Consider the following 17,712-nt stretch of genomic DNA (forward strand, 5'->3'; position numbering starts at 1 on the left):
GAACCTAATATGCTATTTTTTTTAAGATTTGTGAGCATAAATTTTCAATAAAAATAAATTTTATATTTTTTTATTAAAATTTTTTTTACAAGATTTTCTTGGATTAACTTTTATTTTTCCCTTTTAATTGCGTACACAATATCTAGACATTGTTTGCAATGTTTTTTTAATTTATTGAAACTTGCTTTTGAGATCATAAATTTTTTATTTAAAAAGCATTGCTTCTAAAAAAATTATTGGGGAAAAAATAGCTTAGATTGAAGGGATATATGTTTTCCCACTTATTTTAAATTATTGAGATTTTTACAAAAAAAAATATTTCAATGGAATTATGAATTGAATGGGAATAGAATTTTGATTATATAAAGCATCTTAATTTTATTCAAAATCAATCTTACATACTTGTAAAATGAAATACAGGAAAATTATGCAAACAAGAGATTATCCTCTCTCTTATCCTTCTTTTTTCGCATGCTGTAAAGTAGGAACCTATTTGGGGGGGCTCCAGCTCAGGCTAGATCAGTTGAGATAAGTCAGTAGAAGACAGAGTTATGGTGAATCAAGAGTCGACGACAATTATAGCTGTACAGATTTGTTATTATCAACATCCTAACAGAATTCAATCTGTCACAAAATCAATTACTATATCTATCTATAAAGATGTCTCCTCTATCATTGTTATCTCGAATCAAAGCTCTACCAGAATGGCTGGCCTAAGACTTGCTGTGTCTTGCATTCTTGCATCGCTGTGCTTCTCTTCTTTATGTGCAGCAGATGATGTGAAGGTTTTTGTTAAAGGGGTAACTTCCATAGCGAAAACCGATGATAATTTTGTATGTGCAACTTTAGATTGGTGGCCTAGTGAAAAGTGCGATTACAATCAGTGCCCATGGGGGAAGGCTGGCCTCCTCAATCTGGTTTGTCTTTTCTTTTTTCGTTCTGTAAATTTCTTTGCCAACGAATACTCTTATTGATTGGGATGCTAAGACTTTAGGGGCTCTGCCATATTTGCAGGATTTGAACAACAAGATTCTGGCTAATGCTATCAAGGGTAAGTTTTGATTGGACAAACTATTGAAGTTTTCTTACTGATATGTTTAATGCTTTTTGGCGTCAATGATTTATTTCCAAGACAAAACTGTTATTCTTGCTGTCATATTTACAATAGCATTGAATAATTTTTTTTTTAAAAGAAAAGTTGAAGTGGATTTCTGAATATATTCGTGCACAGGCATATATATATTTTTTGCATGGTACTCAATAGAACGTAGCCAAATTAAACTCTGGATGATTTGGTAATTACAAATTCGTTTTTCTTTTAACTTCTATCAGGTTTAAAATGATTCGTGATTATAGATGTATAATTGCTGCTTGGAAATCATGTTTGGAGTTATCAGGTCTGAATGCTGGGTTTGCAGAATATATTGATATATATATCGTGCTTCTACATGTCTTTCGGAATTGCAATGTTCAAATGTTGTCTGTGGCCTTTAATCCACATGTTTTCTTTAATATTTCAAGTGTCAGAGGTCCTGATTGGCTACATTAAGAGGAATGCTTCTGCATAATGTACTAATCCATGTCAGCGTTTTGCCTTTTCAAGATGATCTGGTGACTACTTCTGTTTAGCTTTAAAACAATATGTAATCCTGCTCCTGCAAGAATTTAGAAATTGCAGGTTAGAAATCATGGTTGTAATCATTGGCTTATTATCCTACATCCAAAAAATATATATATATCCGCTCCTACAAGCATCTAGAAATTGCAGAAATCCTGTTCTTGGTGTCTTTGCCCTTCTACTCCTTTGCATTGACCAACTCTCTTAGCTTCAAATGTCCTGATTGCTCATTACGATTTCAGCATTTGATCCTCTGAGAATCAGACTTGGAGGCTCATTGCAAGATCAGGTTGTTTATCAAGTCGGTGACTCCATTAAGAAATTCCCTCATTTCAAGAAACAAGATAATAGTTTATTTGGATTCAGCAAAGGTTCTCTGCCCATGGATAGATGGGATCAGCTCAATGACTTGTTTAAGCAAACAAAGTACGTGTACCGCATGCATTCCAAAACAATTACTCTCCCCGAAATATGATTTAATAAATTGCTGCAGCTAAAACTCACACGATTTGTGTTTTCTGGCAGTGCTAAAATCACATTTGGCTTAAATGCCCTTATTGGGAAAAGGAAATCTGACAATTCTACTCTTTGGGTTGGCGAATGGAACTCAAAAAATGCCCGAGATTTCATGAAATATACTGCATCAAAGGGATACAAGATTGATTCCTATGAATTAGGTAATTAAGACCATGCTTTGCTTGAATGCAGTAGCAAAACTTCTTGTGTTTTCTAACGTGTCTTATTACGCAACTAATTCCATGTCCTGATTATCTGTCAGGAAATGAGTTGTGTGCATCTGGGGTAGCTGCAAGACTGGAGGCTGGCCAGTATGCTAAAGATATTATTCAACTTAAAGAAATAGTGAAGGAGCTCTACCCAGATCGCGAGACACAGCCTAGGGTGTCGGGCCCTGCTGGTTTTTACGACACTGAATGGTTTAAAACCTTCCTTGAGGTCTCAGGACCACATGCTGTCGATGGAGTAACCCACCATATATACAATCTTGGTGCAGGCATGTATTATTAGTTCACTCTCTTTCTCCTTCCTCCCCCATTCCTTTTTTTTTTTTAATCTTTATATATTAACAAAACTGAGTTAATGCGTCCAGTACCGATATGGTTAACTAACAACCAAGTACGCAGGTGTCGATAAAACCCTGATCAACAAGATTCAGGATCCATATTTCCTGGATGAAATAGCAGAAACATTCAAAGACCTTGAAAATGTTGTCAAGGAATTTGGTCCTTGGGCAGGACCATGGGTTGGGGAATCTGGTGGTGCTTATAACAGTGGTGGCAAGGATGTCTCGCATACTTTTGTTAACGGATTTTGGTAAGGAGACTCCACTTATTTTTATCTTACCTCCTGAGAATTGCATGGATTTTACTCGTAATTTACGTGATTGTTATGGAACAGGTACCTGGATCAACTAGGCATGACAGCAACCTTCAATCATAAGGTCTACTGCAGACAGGCCCTCATTGGAGGAAACTATGGTCTGCTTAACACTACATCCTTCATCCCAAATCCAGACTATTATGGGTGCGTGTTACTCTCTTCTTGACAAGAATAGTCTTAATTCTGTATGAATTCCTTCTTATTTTATTTACTTAATTACTGGTGAATTTATTTTATTACCTTGTATTAGTGCACTTCTGTGGCATCGCCTAATGGGAAAGACTGTGCTCGCTACCAGTCATTTTGGCTCCCCATATCTGAGAACATACACTCATTGTTCAAAGCAGAAGGTAAATCTAAGGCTACAAAATCTCTGTCATTGCTATTCTCCTTTGCACCATTAGGCACTAATTATAGTTTTACTAATCGCAGCCTGGCATCACAATGCTTATCATTAACATGTCAAACTCCACTTCCATGGATGTTTCTGTCACCAATGACGAAAACAAGTACCCACATAATTACAGAATGACTGTTAATGGTTCAAATCAAAGAGAAGAGTATCATTTGACCCCAAAAGATGGCAACATCCAGAGTGATGTGGTACTGCTGAATGGAACTCCTTTGCAGCTTACAAGTTCTCAAGACATTCCTTCACTGAGTCCAAAGATTGTTGATTCTTCTTCCCCGATCACAGTCGCCCCTGATTCAATAGTTTATGTTACTATTAGAGACTTCAAAGCTCCTGCATGTGCTTAGAAGTTTACTTTTCTCGTGTCTTTTCTCTTCAGTTTAGTTGATTTCAATAGTTTATGTTTTCCTCTTCCTTTTCTTTTCATACCAATTTGTTAGAACTTGCAAGTTTATTAGAAATAATAATAATAATAAAAAAAAAAAAAAAAAAAAAAAAAACAGATTTAGAAAGTAAAGTTTTGCCTGAATTTGATATCAACCTTCGCTTCCGCATTTGAGCCCTGGCTGGCTGACCGCCATGGAAGAAATTGATGCTTACTATAATTTCAGTTATAGCGTTGTTAAATCCCAAAATCTTCTAAATTTCCTTGTAAGCCTAACTGAGTCACCATTGCGAGCTGCTATCTTTTTTTGAAATCGTTATAGCATTCTCAAATACACAAAAGATAAAAATTATCTAATTAGTATGTGCCACTATAGATGGCAAATAGGCGGGTTAAGTTGCATCTAAATAGGTTGGGTTACGTTGTACTCGTTTTTTATTTCTTGTTTATAATCTATTTTTTTTTAAATAAAAAAAAAAAAATAGTTATGTGTACCCACTTAACTTACACCCTACATTTCAAATCATTTAATTTATGTTTGATATGGCTTTTACGAGTTGATTTAAATTATTTTTTGACTCAAAGAAAAATCATGAATATTTTTGGTTAAAATTAATTTTTTAATTTAAATTTAAGTCAAAAGGTTGTTATAAAATTGAGTTAGAATATTGATTTAGTCAAAAATCATAATTTTTAATTTTTAACTTATGGATTCTCACTTACATTGTATATTTTTTAAAAGTAATTTTTGCTGGGTATATTTTTAACTTCAAGTCGTTTTAACTTATTTTTATCATAAATTGTTTATAAGGAATTTTTGAATTATAACTCAAAATAAAAAAATTATAATTCAAAAATCATACTAATTAACCAAGCTTAACTAAGTTTACCTAATTCTATAACAAAAAATAAAGTAAAAATAATTTTGGGTCAAACTACCAAACCCAGGGTTTAGGTTATAAAATCAGGTAATCTTATAAAAAACAAATAAAAAACATTACGAGTCTAATTTCTCACCAACTTAATATTAAAAAATAAAGTCGAAAAAGAAAATTAATTAGAAAAAGACAACTCAAAAAATTGACTTTAATTAATCCAAGTTAACTTGGTAAACTCTTGGCTTGAATCATAAAATAGAGATAGATTTATAGAAAGCAAGTTGAAAAAAAATATGGAGCTTATATTTTTAATGGTTCTAATGTTGAGAGTTGAAATAAAAATAAAATAAAAACTAAATTCATAAAACTGATATATAACCCAATAAAAAAAAATAAAAAAATTACATATCATAACTCTCAAAACAATTTTATATTAAAAAATAAAATTAAAAAAACACAAATATTCTAATAAATAATGTTTGATGGGGGTAAAAGTAGTGGTATCTTTAGTGTTTTGTTAATAATTAATAATAATTATGCACTGCCTCAAGGGGACAGATGGTTGTGAAAGCCGAACCCAAGTGGTGCAGGCTACGTCTCAAGTGCTGCACCTTTTAGGTGAAGGAAGACTTGATTCTGTTCAGAGAACTCAAAGTTCACAATTTAACTTTGTAACACGTGGTAAAAAAGTTCTTGAAGCTGCCTTGAGGATAAATCAAGAATCACCAGTTTCTCTTACACTAGATTCAGAGCTCATAAGTTGGCTTCGGGGGTTGTATGATTGTTCTTCAAAGATGTTCCTTTTTGTGCCAAAAGAAATTTATGGAGAGCAAAAGGACACCTTTTTCAATCCCTAATTTGAAGTTTCCCATCAAGATTCTTATCCACTTCCTCCAGCAGAAAGAAACCTGTAGAAAGGTTGTTAGAATGTAATGGAGATGCTTTTTATCATGTTACATGTTTAACGAAAAGTTAAGCATCAAGACTATTCTTTCCTTGACAAATCCAAACCAGGCAAAGCATATATCCAAACTTTACTTGACTCCTACAACATAGTCACAGCCTACGCCACGCCTAACTTCAACAAATCGCCTCCTTTCCAAAAGCTTCACCTTCAAATAAACGCAGAAAAGATGCATCCTGCACAAAGTCCAAGAACTTGAGATTTCAGAACAGCCATTTCCTCGAGAAATGGAGAATATGCTAAAGCAAGTCAGGTAAACGCACGACTCTCATTAACATTAAAATGTTCTCAAGGACCCCATCATGACTGGCCATTTCTGTCAGGGTGAGATTTTCTGGACAGGAAAAACCAGAAGAGCCTCGAAGCGCCAGACAAGGAAGAATTCCACCCCTTAAGACTCCATCCTTCAAAGACGGTTCTCGTAAGATTTTTATGAATTTCCTTTGAACTTCCATTACCGAACTAAAAAGCTTGATGTGTTTTTTGTATTTACATGCTCATGAAAAATAGAGTTACTCAGATGTCCGTACTGCAGATAATTACCAACGGAAGAAAAAAAATCCAAGATTTGACAGTTGAAGGTAGTAAAATATATATAGATGAAAAGACTAATGAATCTCATTGATGGATTTTGCAGAAAACAAGAGACCTGGGAACTGGTTCCGGAGACAATTTTCTGGACAAACGAATCAAGATTATGATTCCAATAGAACAGAGCAGGCAGTTGCTGTGGCAGCTGCGGCTTCTGCCATAACATCGTTGAACGCATCAAGCACCCCGGAACAGAAAAAGATCAGCATGGGACCTGAGACTTCAATGACCCAGCCTGACAGAAAAAGGGAAGGATTGACAGGTTTAATCTCAGAATCTGGAAGGATATCTAAACAATTTTCAGGTAAAACAATTTGAATAAACTAGTCTCCCAATTGTACTTTATTGAACAAGCATTAATTAACTAGGTCTAATCAGGTAAAGGTTCGAAAAGCCAAGATAGGGAGGTGCCAGAAACAGCTACCAAAGAAAAAACACCTAGCGAGGTTGCCGCTGCTGCCTCGCGGGTTAAAAGGACCTTAACACCTACTGACAAGCCTGCTCCATCAATGAAGAAAACCCCAACCTCCATTGAAAGTGCGGAGTCTATGACTGACGAGCGTCCTATAAAACCAGAAATTACAGTGCCAAAGCCTGAAACAAGCAAGCCTGCAATCCCACACACAAGACCTGCAATAGAAGACGGGACAGATGCAGATGCTTGGGAGAGAGCTGAATTGTCTAAGATCCAAAAGAGGTATTCAATTCATATGGAGAGTGCTTTACTAAACCGTAAAATCAATTACAAGCAAAACCAAAAAAGTCGTCCTAACAAAAATTACACATGCCATGTACACGGAAACAACATCATCCAAGATTTGCAAGGATTTGCTTTGATTTTTCATTTACAAGCAAACACAATGTGATATTGTTCTTCCACTAATCCAAAGAATTGTCAGGTACGAGCAGGTGAATGCCACAATACTTTCCTGGGAGAACAAGAAGAAAAAAAAGGCCAAAAAAAGACATCAAAAAACGGAGGTTGGCTTCATTTACATTTTTGTAATCCAACTCAACTTTTTCTCAGGAGCTGATAAGTATTTATTGGATCTGCAGAGTGAGCTGGAGCGAATACGGTCAAGAGCCTTGAAACAATTTCACGATGATATTGTTGATATTGATCAGATTGCAGGAGGAGCAAAAGCAAAGGCAGCAGAAAGGCAAAGAAATGAAGAGTTCAAGGCAAAAGAAAAGGCAAATACAATCAGAAAAACAGGAAAGCTTCCTCGGACATGTTTCTGCTTTTAAATCCACCAGTTATAAAAAGTTGCCTGTTCCAGAAAAGAGCACCAATCTTCTGTTGCTACAAAATGTATACGAACAAATTCGCAAGGATATGTGCAGACTGATACTGCTGGTATTATAGTGATCAATAGAGCACTGTTCTTTCTTTTATGATGCTTATTTTTCATGGAGAAAGCAGGGAGCAGCAATATTAAAGCTGCAGGGGAAGCATAATCCTCGATCAACTTCTACCGAGTATATACTTCCCTGAAATTTCATACATACTTGAAGCAAAACAGAACTCATGAACTGATATGCCAACCAATTATCTAGACCATCCTCCTTCCTGTCTTTTCTTACCTTTTTCTATTCCTTGTCCCTGCAAGCGAGAATGCTCAAGGAACATGAGCAAGAAATACAACCCAATTACAGAATTTCAAGTGTAAAAAAATTGCACCGAAAATTGAAACTTTGACATGGCTTTCTTGTTTAATTTTTAGGGAGATAAAACAAACTACCGAGAACCAGATAGATGAAGGAGGACAGTAATTTAATGCTGAGTCAGATCAAAAAATTGATAAGTGTTATTGTAGCAAAGAAATCTAATTCCAAACAGACAGAGTGGATAGAAGTAATACTGTAGCCAACTCCAATTAGTTTACAACAAAACCTTGGTTGAATGGACAAGTAGTTTGCAGCTACCAACTGATACACAGCGCTTTCTTTATCCATTTTTTCTTGTGTTAATTGAAGAAGACTGCTGAAAATAATAAACCAGCAAAAAAGGAAACACTTAAAGCAAGTCATTTGTAACTTTCATAAAGATACAGAACACAACATGTAATTGTTAGAGATCCAGTATACCAGTGGGTGGGGGGAAGAACCCTTCTTCGGTTCTTCTTCACAAACTGAAGCAACAACAGCAAAGAACCAGGGAATACGGGAGGGTTTAGTGAGCAATATGCCCTCTAATTTATTGGCTGCCCTCGGTTTATAAAGGGAAGGAAGCAGGTATTATACTGGCACCTAATTCATGCCTCAAATTCTGAAAGCATCTCTATAAAGAATATCCCTGCACTATGGGTTAACGAAAAACAGACACAACTAAGAAGTAGTCACAACAAGCCAAAAAAAAGGTATTGGCCAGCATGCCACCATTGTACTTGACAGACATGCGAAAGGTATGTAAAAATGGAACAGTGTGATGAGAAAAAATCAAAACGTTCTCAGGATGCAAATCAAGATTTCTTGCGAGTCCAAGTAGAAGGGCGGGGAAAAAAAAGCAATTTAGAAATACAAATGCCAAAATAGTGCAATTTCCCCAAATCCACTCCAGTATATTTGGACCATTAAAAGATCAAAATTATATGCTAAATTCCCTCAATAATCGTTCTAAGAACAAATGAACCACTCTCGGAGTGAATAAGGAACAACTAAGACATCTTAACAACTCTTTGATTAAACCAGCCATAATCAGGCTTCTGCCAAGCATTTATGGAAACTCTAATGTTTTCGACAACCAGCCAGACAGTGAAAGAGATCTGTGAAAGAAGTAGAGCTGGATCAAGACATACAACACCACTCGGGGCAAAAAACAGTATTTGGAACATTAACCGCAACTCGGATATTTAAAACCCAGTCAGGCAAATAAGTCCAGTCACTGTGGCCTCTTTGAAATCTTCACTCTATCACAGAAACTCTCTAAAAATGTAAAAGTTCCTGAACATCCAATGGTCAAATAATCAGGAAATGGAGTCGTCAGTTTAAAATAAAAGGAAATGAAGTGAAATTTTAGAAACAGACAAGCTGATAAATTGAACTACTATTGAAATGCCAGTGAAGTGAATACTGAGAAATGTCAGGGCTGCAAAATTTCTTAGATTGTCTGAAATGAGAAGCCAACAGAACATCTCAAGACGCTATCTCTTTCACCAGCCTAGCCAAAGTGGGGTATGCAAAGTACAATACCAGGAAAGATGGTAGTGCAAAAAGAACTGTCACTAACAAGTAAAGAAGTACAATGACAGCACTGATAGGTACCACAAAAAGAACAATCAGTAGAAATATGATGACCAGTGGAAACTTCGTTGTGAAGTCAAGAAAATAATCCAGAGATTTGTGAAGAGAAGAGTGATTCCTCTCTCCATTTCTGCTACCACCATCTCCATTAAAGCCCAATTGACCCTGTCCCTGATTATATGGAGCCCTACTGAGGCTACTAAAATTGATGTCCAAAAATTATTTTTCCTTTCGGGGACCAAATTGGTTGATTGTCATTAGTGCACAGGGAGGAACTAAACTTCACTCTGTCACCGTTCAATTTTTGAACCATCCAGAGGAGAAAGAAATTCTTGCGAGGGAACGTCAGACTCCCCCGATAGACTAGTCGGAATGACAACAACTGACACCAGGGGCAGGAAACAAAGAATGGAATCCTTATTTTTTGCATAGAGAATCCCAACACAGCACACTGAAGCCCCAAGACACAGTTTTCACAGAGGGAATGACCACACCATAAGACATAAGGTACATTCTCAACAATGTTGAAAGATTCCCAGCATATCGGGCATTCAAGTCCTTCTTCCCCGCTAACATTCGAACACACCTCATCATCTGAAAACTCTAAATGAGCCCGATTTGCCTCTCTTGAACTTTTCTTCAATCCAATGGAAGTGAGGGCATTCGACGCAAACCTCCACATCATCCTGGACCAAAAATAAATAAATGGCAGTAACCGCTAAAACTGCTGAGATCAAGCCATTTATCCTGTGAGAAAAACAGAGTCATAATCCAGAATGTTAAATTTTTTCTCTTCAGACATTAATCAACACCGTTTAGTTCCAAAAATGAAATCTGAAAATGAAAAAAAAAAAAAAAGTTTTTAGCAAGATATAAGATCAGGAATGCATCTGTCCACGTGCTTTCATTAAGATGAACAAATAAAAGTTAAACCCTTGACCAAATTCAAGGCAAAAATGACACAAAGTTTCTATCTTTACAAAAGATTCTTCAAACTCACAGCATATATAATTTCTGCAGAATTCACCTACATTGCTTGTTATTACTTTGCCTGCAGTTTAAGTAACCAAGTCCGATTTGAATACGAGAAGGAAAAAAACATTTAAATCATTTGAAATCATTCCAATCTAAATAAGAGCTTATATCCAATTAGTTTACATTGATCAAATTACTTATAATTTCCATAAGATCATGTAAAGAAAAATTATCAGCATGAAAAAACAAAATCCCTGACATAGATTTACGCTCACAACTGCAATATTAAGCATTCGTTAAAAAACCTCAAAACGACAATGAGCATAAATGCAAGGAATTAACAAGATTGACAGAAATCTGGAAATTTTCTATAGAAATTAGGTACTGCATCATTGAATTGTGATGAATTACAAAAAAATGGGGGGGGGGGTTATAAGCGAAATTACCTTTTAGCAATTGCAATTTGGAGGAATTAGGAGTGGGCAAGAGATCCAGAGAGGAAGAAAATTACCCCCCCCCTCTTCCTCCTTCACTTGTTGGCTTTCTGTTGCCGCTGCTCCTTGTCCTCGGCTAACGTTATAAGAAAATGGAAAAGAAAAAAAAAAACAAAATCAAACAGCGTCGTTTCCTACCCAAAAGTTTCGGAGGTGAGGCCATCTGATTTAGAAATTACGTCTGTTGACTGGCGCTCCGCTTCCTATCATCTAGAATACAAGAAAGGATTATTTTGAATAAATGCATCGATGATCTTTTATCCGGAGAATGTGATCACCGTTTATAATTCTTATTGGGTTTGACTTCTCTCGTGCAAGCTATTGATTAATCTATCTATCTAAATAAAATCTCACCATGGTAATATGCTTTCTCCATTTTGTAATGCATTATTTAGATTAATTTTTTTTTTAAATAGAAAAAAATAATTTAGGCATTATTACTGTTTTTTAGTTAAAAAATTAATTTAGGCATTATTACAATTAGCAACCAACTAGTTCAGCCATTACATAAAATCCATGGCGCGCAGCTGATTCAAATAATAAAAAATGAATGATTCACATATTATAAAACCAACTGATTCAAACCAAAATATAAGTCCTATAAAATAAACCCAGTACCAATAACAAACAATTGAATTTCTTTTGAGAGGAAATGAAAAGGTAAAGCCCATAAAAATTTCAAAATTCAAAAGTTATTGTAAATTCAAAACATATCATGTATTTTTCTTCAAGTTTTAAAGTTTGCAGGATATATATATCCGAGACAACCCACCTATCATTTTGCTTCTAATAATATCAAATTGAATCTGTTGCCACATCCAGGCTATTTTCAACTCGATTATTACCTTTCTAATAATACCTTTCCTTTTTTTCAATCCTTGAACTTTTAAAACTAGAGTATTTGTGTTATTTTTATACTGATTAAGTTAACTAAATTATATTAAAATAATTCTCATGTAATTTAAATTTAAACCAAAATTAAATTAAGAGTTAAGTTAAAAAAAAATTTATATCAATTTCACTTTTTTTTCTCGATTTTATCCTCGTGTTTTTTCTACCTATCAGTGGGGTTGTCTCTAAATTTATCAAGTCGAATGATTCACGTCAGAACAACTTTCATACAGTTTAATTTTAAACTTAGATTAAATTAAAAGTTAGATTGAAAGGTTTTTTTCATGCTAATCTAAATTTTTTTTTCTTGATTTCACCCTCGTGCTTTTTTTACTAGCTGATCAAATTGTTTTCAGACATGTCAAGTTGATGGGGGTAATAATAGATAAACTTCAACACATTTTAATTTTAAACTCGAGTTAAATAAAAAGTCAAACAAAAAGTTTTTTTATCAGATCAGGTTTTATAACAATATCAAATAATTTTATATGATGTAAACATTTAAAAAAAATTTAATTCAATACACAGCGTAAGATGAATATATTAAACTAATATCAGCTATAAACTAAGTATTTTGTTAATTAATTTCTAGAACCTTCCATTAGCCCCCCTAAATGCACTCCTTTGAAGTTCAAAAACTCAATTCACTCTTAATAGCTTTAGATTCTTCACAGAAAAAGGTGAATAAGCTCCATGAATCTTTTTAGTTACGAGTTATTGATACGAAGAGAGAAGAAAACAAACAATATCAAAGGGAGGAGAAAGAAGAAACCATTGATTGTGGAGAGCAGCAAAAAGCCGTTTGTAGTCGTTTATTGTTTAACACAATAATGATGGATCCATTTGTTTTTGACACCATCGATATTACATGAGAGTATATTTTATGGATTGTGGTTATTTTTAACGTATTTTTTATTTAAAAATATATTAAAATAATATTTTTTATTTTTAAAAAATTATTTTTGATATTAATATATTAAAATAATATAAAATAAAAAATATTAATTTAAAATAAAAAAATTAAATTTTTTTAAAAATATTTTTTCCTAACGCCTCATTCAGTATCTTAACAGCAGAGATTATGGGTTAGTTGTGACGACAAAATTGACTAATTGAGTCAATTTTTTATAAAGACTAAAGGTCAGGGACTGATTCGTGATTCATTGTGCAGTAATTTTTATTTTATTTTTTTGGATCGGAGAGGAGAGAGGACTAAGGAGTCGATCACAACAAACCGCTGACTCAGGGACCATATCGTGCGATTTGTTTTCATCTCTAAGCTCTCCAAGAAATTAGCTGTGATGAAGAAACGAAAATTTCCGAACAAAAACCAGATATATAAAACTAGAATATTAGATTAAAGAGTAACAGCATACAATAAGCAACATATAATCAAGCTCCACAAGTACATCAAACACATCAGTACATATAACACACCTAGAGGATTAGGATTGAAATTTAAAAGCTGCGTAGCACTAAGCACATTAATTTATTTGCAGAGACTTAATTCCAAGATATATAATCTACTTGAAGAATCCTTGAGCCATCTTGAAAGCTCCTCCGAGCCCACTTCCAGACTGGTCATCGTCAACACGAGTTGAAGGCGGGGCTGAAGTTTCTTTTTTGTCAACAGGGGCTGTGTCGCCGGAACCAGTAGTGCTCGGGGTGGCGGTGGGCAGGGTATTAGAATGGTACTGGTGGAGATAAGTCTCAGCCTTTTCTAATAGCTGGCCCATGCCTTTCTCTTGATCCAGCTTTCCGTACTTAGAGGCAGCTTCAAGAAGATCTTCTGCAGCACCAGCAACCTTGGCCCTGTCTATTTTGTCTCCTTCGTTGCCGAACGAGGCTTGAGCTGCCCCAGCCACTAGCTTGGCACTTGAGAAAAGCTCAGAGGTCGTGGGTTGACGGTCATGCCCGGTTCGTTTGTCCTTGGGAAGTAAATCCATGGCTATTGTCACTGTTAGCTAGGAAACAGCAGCGAGAATCAAGAGAGGATTGCAGATAATTTTCTTGTTTGGACAGACTGTAGAGGTGGAGGGATTGGATTTATTTATTAGGGTGATGATAACGCGGAGGGACAATGGGTAGCTCAGATATAATGACATTGATTGTGGTGGTATAGGATGTAGGGCCAATCTAATCTAATCAGTGAGCGAGTTTCTTGGCATCCTGTGAGTACCCTTTCAGCGTTGGGGACGTGTTTACTTCTTGGTTCCTCGAGCAACAGCGAGAGCCAAGTCGATATTGTGTCGGCAACACGTTTGTGGCGTATATTGCACCTGATAACGTGAATCCGTGATGGTGAGTGAAGTGTCTCCGTCTCGGGAGATCAGGGGCCCCTAAGAATTTTTAGCCCCTATTGTATTGCTTAATTCTCAAATGAGTACCAAACTTTTTATACATTTCTCAATAAGGTTCTTCTATCCAAGCTTGTTGAGTTTCCCATCAAGTCTTGTCCACCATGATCCTGTTTTATTGCATAGGCCATAGAGTATGCACATTAGGTGAGAGATATTGACGTATATTAATGAAAGTATCTAATTGACAAGTGTGTGAAACATTGGGGATCTAACTGTAAAGTATTTTATTTTGAACGGGTTTATACATGGAAAAAGTTAGAAACCCAAATAACCTCCAGAAACACATAAGCCTTCCAAATAACAAAGAGCAAAACCGTAACTAAATTATTAAAGTCCATAGTATAAACACTCACAGTCCAGGTGCTTTCCTGGTCTCTTTGTTTCTCTTTCAGTTTAGTGTAGTTTTGTTTTTTCAATGTCATAATGTGGTTCAGGGTCTCTTATTCGACCTGTCACTTTATGAATATTTTTCATTGAATTGAAGATGCCTTTTGAATCCATCTTTCAGAGCTAGAACTTTTGTAGCTAAAATACGATAAATAAAAAAAAAAAAAAAAACCTGATACGTGTATAAATATTATCTTTAAAAATGTTTTCTTAACACATGCTACTTTTTAAGATTCAATAAGTTTCTTTTAAAAAAAAATACAGAAATAATTAAATCAAGATAAAAAAAAAAATACCAGCAATCTTTGCAAACACATGAAATAAATTAGAGTACTAAAAAGCTGTTACAACAATTCATAAAATAAAAAAGTTATTGGAGAATTAAAAAGTTATAACTGTTAAAAAAAATTTTAAAATAAAAAAGTAACTAGTAAAAAATTAATTCCAAGTGTTTAAAGAATAGTGGTTTTAGTTTAAGAGGTAAAAATAAATTATTATTGAAGATAAAATGTTCAAAAAGTACAACCATTGCTTCACGCAAAGGGATAGTCAGAGATTTTTCTTTTACTCTATTCAACACTATCATTTCTTTGGTTTATTCACAAGAAGTAAAATATGTTTTTCCAAACCTTTTGAAATATTCTTTATTATTTACAACAGTAACTTCACATACACCCCCTGAATATTGCAAGGATGACAACATTCTGTGATGTCGTTAGAATGACCACATCATTAAACATTGACTTGAGATTCTTCAGCCCAATAAGATGGCCAATGCTGTTGAACCTTCCATAACCAGTTTAGTTCATTACCAGTCTTCAATAATATTGATTTATCGAGTCTCAGTTTCATACGACAGCCGGTAGACCCCAGAGGAGTGGCTCCTGAGAGCACAGGGGGGTTGGTTTTCTAGCTGCAAGCTACAAGATGGACAAAGCACCCTGTGTTCTCAGGTCACCCCTTTGGGGCACCCTGTGGGCATGACATCATCTGCTTTTTATCCCTTGTTCTTCATAATTCTGCATATTTATCCCTTCTTCTTCATAATCTATGAACTATATGTCAACATCTAACATGCTTGTTCGTCTGTTCAGGAGAAATGAGGTTGAGAATCATGATATATACTGTCTCGTGTTGCATGCATCCTCACCGTTGCAAAGCAGCTAGCAAGCTTGATAACGGAGGGGTGTGGATGATCCAACAAATGTTCGGACGCTGCTGTTAAAACTCTCATGACCTCTTTTCTTTTACTGGATAAAAAGTAATCTAGATCCGTCTACAATGCAATGATGCATGCCGCATTTTATAGCCAGCCAAAGATCAGCTACACGTGGGCAGTTAAAGCTGCACTTATTTTTTTATGTTTATTTTGATCAGCAAGTGAGTGTATTCCTAGCATATTATACAAGTTTGAATCCTAAATGTCAGCCATTAAAAGGGTTTTTTTTTTCTTTTTTTTTTTTAATGAAATCATAACTTCGAATGTGCCTATAACTCCACTAGCAAGAGACTTGTATTGGTATGTAAAAGTTGAATAATATAAAATTATTATTGAGATTTCACATAATAACTTAAAATATAAGGTTGGCATGTTCAATTTTCAATTAAGAATCTTATTATCTTTATTTCTTAATTAAAAAAAAAATCACTGCCAAAGAATGTCGCCTTTAGTAGTTCAAGTTTTTGAATTTTGTTTCATGCTTAAAATGGCTATTTTTAAAAAAATTTCTGGCAGGAAAATATTGTCACTATTGATCCAAGAAAAAAACTGAAAATGCAATGTAAGTCTCTTTTTATTTGAGCTACCTTTTATGTTCTGGAAAAGGTTGCTCAAATAATTTGAGCTACCTTTTACCTTCATCGAGACTAACGGGACGTTGGTGTCGTGAACTAAAGGGGAAGAGTTTTTCTTGTTATTATTAAGGGCTTATGAAACAAAGAAATAGAACCAATTGTAGCTCGGTAATAGTTTATCGACAGCCGCTTGGATAAAAAAAAAAAAATTACATGAAAAATAATATTTGGATTATTGTAATTTTTTTAAATTAGTATAATTGTTCAAACTTAAAAAATTCTAATATGATTATTTGTTTAATCCAGGATTTTAAATTAAATTATGTATAAATTATTCTAATATGACCTTGTTCCCTGAATAAGTTTAAAATATAATCAACATAATACTAAATAATAAAATTAAATAAAAACCATATAGGATGATAGAATTGAAAAAATAATAATAAAAAACTAAGAAAAATTTCAAAAACCTCGTATTAAAAAATAAAAAAATCAAAAAAATAAGTGGGCCAAAAAACTTTTATATTAATATCATAAAAAAATAAAAAAATATTTATCATTAATAAAATATTAAAGAATAAAATTAAATAAATTGTTATATTAAAATATATAAAATAAAAAAAAAAAAACACTCAAATAATTAATAAAAAAAACCATTCAGGAACATGGGCTTGATAAAGGCCCATGTACTTACTTTTTATTTTTTATTTTTTTTTTAAAAATACACAACAAGAAAAACATTTTTGCTCACATAAAACACTGTGATCCTGAAACAAAATGCTATTTTATTAACTAAGAGCATCTTAAACAAAATGCTATTTTATAATTTATCTTACAAAAATGCCATCCCTACGTATATTGTAAAAATACTAAAATAATATTCATTACAATAATATTTTTTTCATTTGCTTTTAAATCTATGTTTTTTTACTTGTTTTTTATAAGATTATCCTCATTTTATGATTCGTGTTATAGGTTTGATAATTTCACTCGGGTTGACTCGGATTTTTTTTAATTTTTAATTTAATATTAAATTAATTAAGAATTATCTATATTATTTTTAAACATGTAAACTCCAACCCAAGTTGTGTATCAAGTATATTAAAAAATATATAGTTCTTTTAAATGGTGTCTTACAACTTGAGCGCATATAAATAAATAAAAAAATTGTATTTATATTATTCAAAAAATCATATAACCAATTTACCTCTCCTAAATGATTCATATGACATATTCATCTTTTTAACTGTTAATTTAAACAATTAAACCAACCTCATACCTTTTAACTGTTTCAGTAATGGTTTTACAAGGGCGAGAAAGAA

The 17,712-nt window shown here is 33.9% G+C and overlaps 3 protein-coding genes and 1 pseudogene across 4 annotated transcripts; 2 read left to right on the top strand and 2 right to left on the bottom strand.

Annotated features, from left to right (window-relative positions):
* Positions 1-399: 399 nt before the first annotated feature.
* On the top strand, positions 400-3,837 carry LOC118042979 (heparanase-like protein 2). Its single transcript, XM_035050753.2, has 9 exons — positions 400-917; positions 1,015-1,051; positions 1,861-2,044; positions 2,144-2,295; positions 2,397-2,630; positions 2,761-2,950; positions 3,035-3,160; positions 3,267-3,366; positions 3,449-3,837. The coding sequence occupies exons 1-9, from the start codon at positions 552-554 to the stop codon at positions 3,773-3,775; spliced, it is 1,716 nt and encodes a 571-aa protein (XP_034906644.1). The 5' UTR covers positions 400-551; the 3' UTR covers positions 3,776-3,837.
* A 1,576-nt stretch (positions 3,838-5,413) lies between these two features.
* Positions 5,414-7,641, top strand: LOC118042980 (uncharacterized). 2 transcript variants are annotated; one of them, XM_035050754.2, is made up of 6 exons: positions 5,426-5,908; positions 5,979-6,076; positions 6,293-6,550; positions 6,625-6,943; positions 7,146-7,227; positions 7,303-7,641. In XM_035050754.2, exons 1-6 carry the CDS (start codon positions 5,883-5,885, stop codon positions 7,492-7,494), a joined length of 975 nt encoding a protein of 324 aa, XP_034906645.1. In that variant the 5' UTR covers positions 5,426-5,882; the 3' UTR covers positions 7,495-7,641. The 2 variants fall into 2 exon arrangements, with proteins under 2 accessions (XP_073268248.1, XP_034906645.1); XM_073412147.1 differs by having other exon boundaries at positions 5,414-5,908; positions 7,146-7,641.
* Positions 7,642-9,326: 1,685 nt separating this feature from the next.
* Positions 9,327-11,297, bottom strand: LOC118042981 (uncharacterized; annotated as a pseudogene).
* Positions 11,298-13,186: 1,889 nt separating this feature from the next.
* LOC118042982 (nodulin-related protein 1) lies at positions 13,187-13,967 on the bottom strand. Its single transcript, XM_035050755.2, has one exon. The coding sequence runs from the start codon at positions 13,793-13,795 to the stop codon at positions 13,373-13,375; it is 423 nt and encodes a 140-aa protein (XP_034906646.1). The 5' UTR covers positions 13,796-13,967; the 3' UTR covers positions 13,187-13,372.
* Positions 13,968-17,712: the final 3,745 nt, after the last annotated feature.

The sequence above is a fragment of the Populus alba genome, chromosome 10, assembly GCF_005239225.2.
Source record: "Populus alba chromosome 10, ASM523922v2, whole genome shotgun sequence".
In the NCBI taxonomy this organism is placed as follows: domain Eukaryota; kingdom Viridiplantae; phylum Streptophyta; class Magnoliopsida; order Malpighiales; family Salicaceae; genus Populus; species Populus alba.

Bases quoted from the DNA above. Each gene is read 5' to 3' on its own strand.
- LOC118042979 (XM_035050753.2), top strand. From the start codon at position 552: ATGGTGAATCAAGAGTCGACGACAATTATAGCTGTACAGATTTGTTAT. The intron at 2,631-2,760 runs GCATGTATTATT...CCAAGTACGCAG, and splicing joins TATATACAATCTTGGTGCAG to GTGTCGATAAAACCCTGATC. The intron at 3,367-3,448 runs GTAAATCTAAGG...TACTAATCGCAG, and splicing joins CTCATTGTTCAAAGCAGAAG to CCTGGCATCACAATGCTTAT.
- LOC118042980 (XM_073412147.1), top strand. From the start codon at position 5,883: ATGGAGAATATGCTAAAGCAAGTCAG. The intron at 5,909-5,978 runs GTAAACGCACGA...CATTTCTGTCAG, and splicing joins AATATGCTAAAGCAAGTCAG to GGTGAGATTTTCTGGACAGG. The intron at 6,077-6,292 runs GTAAGATTTTTA...TGGATTTTGCAG, and splicing joins ATCCTTCAAAGACGGTTCTC to AAAACAAGAGACCTGGGAAC.
- LOC118042982 (XM_035050755.2), bottom strand. From the start codon at position 13,795: ATGGATTTACTTCCCAAGGACAAACGAACCGGGCATGACCGTCAACCC.